Here is an 8355-nt window from a genome sequence, read left to right as displayed (position 1 = left end):
ACTAAACTAACTATTTAGAATTTTTCCATCTTTGTGTAATTTCTTTAATTCATTTTTTTATTATAACTTAATTTAGGTTTAATAACGAAGTTATTTTGGTTTAATAATATATTTTTTTATAAAAATAACAATTAAGTATTTTATTTAAACTCAATAATTATCCTAATTATATATTTTTTTATATTTAAAATATGAGAAGTTTATTCTGTATTTAATTATTTTTATCTAAACTTAGTTACACGAATTCAATCATAGAGATTTAATAAGTTGTATTCATACATAATTTACGTGTAATCTTGAATTTTAAGTAATATGCATCAATAAACAGTGGTTTTAAAAAGTTTTTCTCAAATACTTTATAATATAATATAGATGTTAATAATTAAAACCTTCAAGTAGTTTAGATTCATATTTGTTAAAACTAATTATAAATCTTTTATTTACGTAGTTTTTGTTATTTATGTAATTATGTTAAGGTTTCATTTTAGTAATTAATATTAAAACATAATACTCTTATAATAAAAACTGAATTTTTGGAACGCCAAAAATTTCTAAGTATCTTAATAAACTATTTTATATGACTGAAGTTTATAGAACCAAACATATACATGTCGTATGTAAAAGTGTTGTCAATAGGTTTATATTATGCCGTTGGGTGTCTAAAATAGTTTTTAAGACGCTTTTAAGATAAAGCGTCACACTAAATTTTCAAATGACATTATTTAAAAAATTGCCTACAAACACAAGCTATAAAAAGACGCATTACTATTTAAGACGCTCAAAAGCGTCTTGTTAATGTATTACAACACTCTTATATATGACATATATATGCATGGTCATGTAAGCTTAAGTTTTATAAAGTAGTCTATTAAGACACTTAGTTTTTTTTTTTTTTGCCTTCTGTAAACACAATTTTATATAATAAACTTTGTAATTTGCTAAATGAAATAACTATTTGATATATAATTTAAATCATAAACGAAACAAAATTGAAAATTTATAAATTTAAATTAAGGGTGGGTCCACAATGCCATAATAATATCGCATTTACAAATTGATTTGTAATTGATGAAAGCCTTGTTACATGTTACTTTGATAATTAATTCATACAAATACAAGATCAACGTTAAATGACAGATTTAGGATTCGATTATAAGGGTCCGTTTACCCAAATGCTTACCCGGTAAGTACTTATAGTAAGAGTCAACACTATAATTTATTTTATCAGATAAAATTGTAGTACATCAAAATGTATCTTATGCAACAATTTACCGGGTAAGACTCTCCATTCTTATCATCGCTGTTACTGGATAAGATTTTTGGCTCTTGTCATATTCATCCAGTGAGGAAAATTGTCCGGTAAGTACTTAATGGGTAAGCATTTAGTAAACGAACCCTAAGTATCACATATCTATCTTTAGAACATATAATTTGTCATACTCATGATGATGGTAAACGGTATAAAGGTCTAATACAATGATCTACCAAGTTACCCAATCCAACCTGCTCATTTTCACAAAATCCATTTGCAAATTTTTGAGTAATTCAAACACAAGAAATGCAATGCAACCCTAAAAATGTTGAGGTGATACACATTTCCAACAAGGTATATATGCCAAATTTGATCAATTCTAAGTCAAAAGGATGACATATCAAGATCCAGATTTGATTTTGGAGCAGGTAAAACTGAAATTATAACCACTCTGTAAAAATTATTATATACGATTTTTGTTTCTTTTCAATCTTGGTATCACATTCTAACTGGTTTGTTTAATCATTTTCTTCTCAATTTGTGTTGTTGCTAACTAGAACTCGCCTTTAACGTTAACGTACCTCCGATAAGATCATGATCTGTTCGTATATGGCCCTGGAATCTTGTCACCTTTTCACCCAAATACCAATATACTTCACACTTCTAAAAGGGTGTCATGTAAGTATGCATCTTGAAATGGTCATAGCAACCTATTAGTGGCAGTTGCGTATCTAATCCTGGAGAGGGTTTGGTGAGATTAGTGGTTGGTTTCTGAGCTTGAGCTCTCTCTTTATAACCAGTCATCTCTGCTTCCCAATCATGCAATCTTTTCTCACAAATTAAGGAAACCCTCTTAACCAGGCTCATCAATGGCTTCCCTTCTCTATGCTACTTTCATGTTAATTGCCTTCCTCTCATCTTCTGCTGTATGCTTTGCTTTTCCAGGCTTCAACTTTGGATGGGGTGGCACTGGTGGTGGTAGTGGCAGCGGTGGTGGTGGAGATGGGGCTTTTGGCGGCAGCCAAGGGTATACTGGTCTTTTCCCAGAATTCTACAGTTTCTCATGTCCTCAAGCTAATGACATTGTCATGTCAGTCCTTCAGAGGGTCATTGCCAAAGAGCCAAGAATGGCTGCTTCTTTACTAAGGCTTCATTTTCATGATTGTTTTGTTCAGGTAAGTATATTTATTACTTTTTTTCTTCATTTATATGTTATGATATTGACGTGAATGTAATTTAACAATCCAAATTTTAAAAAGAAATCCTTAGAGTGAATGAAACTGTTGTTGTCTTTTTCTCAGGGATGTGATGCATCTGTGTTGTTGGATGATAGTGTAATGTTTGCGAGTGAAAAGAACTCCGTGCCAAATAGTAATTCGATTAGAGGATTTGAAGTGATCGATGAGATCAAGTCTAAGCTGGAAGAAGCATGTCCTCAGACGGTTTCTTGTGCGGATATTCTTGCCCTTGCTGCTCGAGGTTCCACTGTTCTAGTAAGCACTCAAACTTCATATTGTACTTCTTGGTGTTTTGATAAAGAAGCCCAAAATATTGTTAAAATGAGATTTTAGCCTCAATAAAATGCAGTAGTACTCTTGATTGATTAATTCAAAGTTCCCTATTCACTAATGAAGATTTGCTGATAAAATTGAACATCGATCACAGAGTGGTGGACCGAACTGGGAACTACCGTTAGGAAGGAGGGATTCTAGACAAGCAAGTCTCACGGACTCAAACAACAACCTTCCTCCACCGAACTCTACCATTCAAATCCTTATAACACTTTTCCGGCGCCAAGGCCTTGATGAAGTTGACCTTGTCTCTCTTTCTGGTTAGTAATTAAAAGAACTGATGTGTTAAGACCGTTCTTTTGCTAGCGGCTTGTTAGCTTCTATGGAGATCGTTGGTTGCTGTTTCAGATAAAAAAGACCGTTCTTTCTATCTCATTGGTGATTCTAGATTTTAATTAGATTTCAGGATTGTGAATTTGTGTAGTATTCTTCTCTGTGGGTTTCTTAATTTTCTTCTTATATATTTCTTGAAGGAGCTCATACAATAGGAATGGCTAGATGCACTGCATTTAAGCAAAGGCTATACAATCAAGATGGCAACGATCAACCAGATTCAACTCTAGAGAGAACATACTACAATGACTTGAAAACGGTTTGCCCAAAAACCGGTGGGGATAACAACATTTCTCCTCTAGATTTTGATTCTCCTGCAAGATTCGATAACATATATTTCAAGCTCATTATGGGGGGAAAAGGACTTCTAACTTCTGATCAAGTGCTTCTGGCTGGAAATGTTGAAGGAACCATGTTTCTGGTGAAGGCATTTGCCGAAGATGATGCCCTCTTCTTCGACCAGTTTGCTAGGTCAATGGTTAAAATGGGAAATATTAATCCCCTCACTGGTTATAACGGTGAAGTGAGGAACAACTGTCGAGTGGCTAACTAACTATAACTATAAAATTCTTGAGTTGTATGATATGGGTTAATGCAAGTGCTAGATCTATTTCCTTGTAATTCTGAAAACCCTAGTTTCTACTGAACGGAAAATGTGGCTTCTTTAAGTTTCTAGACATATCTTCTGCTGAAAACGGATCCAAAAGACTCAACTAAATTATGGGTGTCAAGCAAAATTAAACCTATATATAATTAATCCAAAAGTAGAAATTCATAAACATTATTCAGGAAATATACAGATCTTGAATGAGTTGTATGTATACATATATAATTAATGAGCTTGAGCTAACTGGTTTTGGTTTTGGATCTCTTAATCAATTTCTGTTTCACCATTCTTACAATCTTGTAGAACCAGAAAGCACTGACCAATTGCAGTCCCAAGGCCATTGCCTGCACACATTCAATATTAACCTCATTAAGTTAATTTAGAGGGTTCAAGAAGGTTGGGCCCCCAGACGGTCTAAACGACATCCTTTTGGAGCCTTATGGTACAACTCACTGATGCATACATACCGTAGAATTCTTGGAAAAATGACTCATTAGCTTGTACCTTGATTAGAAAAGGATTGTTCGCAGATAGTGTGACATAGCAGAGATATGGGCCAAAACACATCCTTGCAAATGTAAAGATTGCTGCGAATGAAACCTGTAAATTCAATGAAGATGAAACTGAGGAACATTATCATTATGGGAACAAATCAACAAAAAACATACAGCATTTTTATGGTGTGATGCTAAAGATCCAATATGTCTTTGTTACATGAAAACTTTCCCAGAAAAGAAATATATATTGCAAATTTTCAAACTAGTAATATTGAGTTGAGAAAATATAAGAAACTAACATCAGCAGCTAAATTGAGATCGGTGTCTTTATAACCAAGCTCTTTGAGAAGTTCTCTTAAATGGAGAAATGGACTGGATATCTCTGTGATCCACAATGCAGCTACCATTTCTGATCCACACTACACATGATTTATTGCAACTTTCTAAATATGGAAACCCAAATTCATTTCGAGAAAAATTGAGCATAAAAAAACAAATCTAAATAAAAGAAAAAATGTACCTTTTCATAAGCAAGGCCTGCTCCAATTCCAACAATGCTAACTAAATGATGAACCGCGTTATCGATCTTTATGTTGGTGTCGAACAAGCAACATACTAAATCATAGATCAAATAAGCAAGAGTGACTGCTAAAGCTCTCATCTGTTCGTCAAAAATTCAAGAAAACATTGCTATAAGTTCAAGATTTGTGGCAGAAATAAAGAAAATATTCCTAGAAGATGTGGACTTCTCTTTTCTAACCTGAAGAGGGGAAGAGTTTGCAGCCAAGGGACAAACTGGGCATCTCCAGTCTTGAACAGATAGAGAAGACAAGACGACTGCAAACACAGCATGAATTGTAGAAACAATACGGTTACAGAAATCAAAAGAGCGTTTCGGAAAAACCTTTTTTGTTAACAAGAATGCACTTGTCCATGAGATAACTCCAGAAACAACCAGATAAACCTTATCATGATCTTCCATAACTATTAATGCAACTAGATCCTCAGTTCAGGTAATGAGGTGTCTAAGACAAATAACATAACAGACACCAAAGATCGAGTCGTAGAAACAAACAAACAAAGTGAATTGAAGCAAACAACTGCAAATACAATAGAAGCAATAAATGAGGAGGTTTAGGATGACAAAAGTTAGGTTATTGGTTTAAATTCAAGTCGGCATATTAATTGGTGATCATGCATGCGGTTGCCTGGTGGGAGGAGGTAGGTTAGCTGTATTTATTTCTGTATATATACAACGATTGGGACATTTAACCAACACATATATAAATGGAACATATAGGGTTATAGGTTTGAAACTATATATGCTTCTTTTTCTCTGAGAACCGACTGCAATGTTAACTATACGTATAGTATGTTGGAGTATTTGATTCTCACTCAATTCTTCTGAAATGTGTTTGTCCACCTTTTCATTAAGAGTGAAATATATTTCGGATCCATAATGTTTGTTCATTTTCTTAGTTTGTTTCTTAGTGTCCACTTTAATTAGTCTTTCCCTTTTCCTCATATTTTCTTTTGAAAATTAGAAATTGAGTAAACTACAAATTTGGTCCATGTGGTGAATTTATCAGATATAAAACTTTTTGTCACTGCGGTCTTAGAAATATAAGATGGTCAGCATGGTTTGCAAAAACGTCTAGATTGGTCCTTGTCTTTTAACAGTCGTAAAAGATCTTGTTAAGTAAGGGTATTTTAGACTTTTTCCACTTTCTCTTATTTTTCATGACACACATACGTAGAGGGTAGACGACCAACACCTATCTCCTTCCCAATCACCTCTTTTTTTGCCGGCCAACACCTACAACTCCGTTGACCATCCCCATCCCTCTAGGAGCTCCTTCCTGATTGTGAATCCCCTCTGGCTGCCACTGATAGTAGAACCACTATCAAAACCAAGAAATCAAAATCCAAACAAAAGAAAGAAAGAAAAAACAAACTTAACTCTACTTCTAAATACTAAAAGAAAAGAACTCACAACTCTTCCAACATATTTGAAGTATGAGAATAAAATCAAAAACCAAGCAAAACTCAAAACCAAAATAAAATCCAAAACCCTAACTGAAATGACAATTAATGAACCCTAATACATAACAAAATCAATATATAAAACATATCCAAACCCTAATTGCAAGTGCTCACAATGGTGAAGAGTAGAATATAGAGGAGATGGATTAGGTACGCCTACTCGTAGATGAAAGGGGTGATTTGGAAAGGAGCTTGTGGTCGGTAGAGAGATGAGTTGCGTCAGATAAGAAGATAGTGTAGGTCATCAGAGTAGAAAATATTTGATTGAAATACATTTTTGCCAGAGACTTCATTGGGGGATAAGGGTACACGTTGTGATGCTAAGTGGGGGGTAGGGGAGTCAAAGATGGTGACCAACAGTGAGGGGAGTGTTAAACCCAGTTTCAATCAGATAACAATAAATTAAACAATAAGAACAACAATCTAGAGATCAAATCATCATGTATATTGATAAACTATTTCAATACATGTTTCTCTCTATATAATCTCTCTCTCTCTCTCTTGAATATTACAATATAACATAATCAATATGCATCTATTCACTTACAAGTACTATTACAAAGTTATTTATAAGATCGACTAAACATACAAGTCAAAGTACAATTAAGCACAATGTTGATTTTTATGTTGATGTTAAAAGCTTTGACCTCTTCAATCATTAAGCTCGGTGATTTCGGATACAATAATATTTGACCTAACAATCTCTCCCATTGTATTCGAGATCACATTCTTCAAAACAAATATCCATGTCTTCTCTTCAATAGATCTTTGATTTACACAATCTTCCCAATGAAGACGATCAAACTTTGTATAGGATGAACCTGAAAAATAACAATATCCCTTTTTTTTAAACAAATATTTTTTTTCCAGATCAAAATCTTCACTTTGAAACAATCTTCAGACGCTTTAGAATAATTTTCAATCTCCAACAGACAACTAATCTTCAGTAAATCCTTTTCAGACAACATATAACCTTAGACATTTGGCTTTAAGCTTTGATACTACGTGTAATAATCTCATTACCATTATATAGTGAAAAAAATCCAATTTTGTCAACAACTTTCTTTAAACAACTCTAATTCGAGCTTTCTTTCAAAGATAAGTCAACAATGAATCTTAAAAATTCAACACAATCTCTTCATCACATCTACAATCTTTAAATCCAAAGGTTTTTCAAGCTTAGACTCAAAAGATTTGGAAACAAATCTTCTCATTCATGAATTGATTCAACAATATGCTATATTTAACATCCCTTCAACATCATCATTTGTTACCAACATCTTTGAACATCATCTCTAGTCTTTGCATAATGTCTTTCTTCATATCTTTGTTCATGTCTTTGATAACTCTTTCTTTTATCAGATATCTCACGAAATAAATCATCGCGCTCTCTTTCTCTTGAAAGTAAACCATGATGGACTGTGGCCACAATCTAATCATAAAATGGTCAATATTGCTAACTTCTGGTTTGCCAGAACTTACTATGTTTGTCCACCTTTTCTTTAAGAGTGAAATATATTTCTGGTCCATAATGTTTGTCGATTTTCTTAGTTTGTTTCTTAGTGTCCACTTTAATTAGTCTTTCCCTTTTCCTCATATTTTCTTTTGAAAATTAGAAATTGAGTAAACTACAAATTTGGTCCATGTGGTTAATTTATCGGATATAAAACTTTTCGTCACTACAGTCTCAGAAATATAAGATGGTCATCATGGTTTGCAAAAACGTTCAGATTGGTCCTTGCCTTTTAACAGTCGTAAAAGATCTTGTTAAGTAAGGGTATTTTAGACTTTTTCCACTTTCTCTCATTTTCCTTAATATATACACACATACGTAGAGGGTGGACGACCAACACCTATCTCCTTCCCAATCACCTCTTTTTTGTCGGCCAACACCTGCAACTCCGTTGACCATCCCATCCCTCTAGTAGCTCCTTCCTGACTGTGAATCCCCTCTGGCTGCCATTGAGAACAGAACCACTATCAAAACCAAGAAATCAAAATCCAAACAAAAGAAAGAAAAGAAAAAAGAAACTTAACTCCACTTCTGAATAC

The 8355-nt window shown here is 33.6% G+C and overlaps 2 protein-coding genes across 3 annotated transcripts; one reads left to right on the top strand and one right to left on the bottom strand.

The window, feature by feature from the left end:
• Positions 1-2073: 2073 nt before the first annotated feature.
• LOC112508833 (peroxidase 9-like) lies at positions 2074-3793 on the top strand. Its single transcript, XM_025113626.1, has 4 exons — positions 2074-2427; positions 2554-2745; positions 2918-3083; positions 3297-3793. Exons 1-4 carry the CDS (start codon positions 2122-2124, stop codon positions 3707-3709), a joined length of 1077 nt encoding a protein of 358 aa, XP_024969394.1. The 5' UTR covers positions 2074-2121; the 3' UTR covers positions 3710-3793.
• A 116-nt stretch (positions 3794-3909) lies between these two features.
• Positions 3910-5421, bottom strand: LOC112509925 (transmembrane protein 136-like). 2 transcript variants are annotated; one of them, XM_025115136.1, is made up of 6 exons: positions 5165-5365; positions 5021-5097; positions 4781-4921; positions 4560-4679; positions 4268-4363; positions 3910-4107 (listed from the first exon to the last, which is right to left on the bottom strand). In XM_025115136.1, exons 1-6 carry the CDS (start codon positions 5193-5195, stop codon positions 4003-4005), a joined length of 570 nt encoding a protein of 189 aa, XP_024970904.1. In that variant the 5' UTR covers positions 5196-5365; the 3' UTR covers positions 3910-4002. The 2 variants fall into 2 exon arrangements, with proteins under 2 accessions (XP_024970904.1, XP_024970903.1); XM_025115135.1 differs by having other exon boundaries at positions 5021-5421.
• Positions 5422-8355: the final 2934 nt, after the last annotated feature.

The sequence above is a fragment of the Cynara cardunculus genome (genome assembly GCF_001531365.2).
Source record: "Cynara cardunculus var. scolymus isolate 2C chromosome LG 3, CcrdV1, whole genome shotgun sequence".
NCBI classification, from domain to species: Eukaryota; Viridiplantae; Streptophyta; class Magnoliopsida; order Asterales; family Asteraceae; genus Cynara; species Cynara cardunculus.
Note: the sequence above shows the minus strand (reverse complement) of the source record. Positions and strands in the feature narration are given on the sequence as shown.

Excerpts from the sequence above, each read along its gene's own strand:
- LOC112508833 (XM_025113626.1), top strand. The coding sequence starts at position 2,122 with ATGGCTTCCCTTCTCTATGCTACTTTCATGTTAATTGCCTTCCTCTCA. Across the intron at positions 2,428-2,553 it reads TTCATGATTGTTTTGTTCAG|GGATGTGATGCATCTGTGTT; the intron begins GTAAGTATATTT and ends TCTTTTTCTCAG. Across the intron at positions 3,084-3,296 it reads TGACCTTGTCTCTCTTTCTG|GAGCTCATACAATAGGAATG; the intron begins GTTAGTAATTAA and ends TATTTCTTGAAG.
- LOC112509925 (XM_025115135.1), bottom strand. The coding sequence starts at position 5,242 with ATGGAAGATCATGATAAGGTTTATCTGGTTGTTTCTGGAGTTATCTCA. Across the intron at positions 4,364-4,559 it reads ATCTCAATTTAGCTGCTGAT|GTTTCATTCGCAGCAATCTT; the intron begins GTTAGTTTCTTA and ends TTGAATTTACAG. Across the intron at positions 4,108-4,267 it reads ACAATCCTTTTCTAATCAAG|GCAATGGCCTTGGGACTGCA; the intron begins GTACAAGCTAAT and ends GAATGTGTGCAG.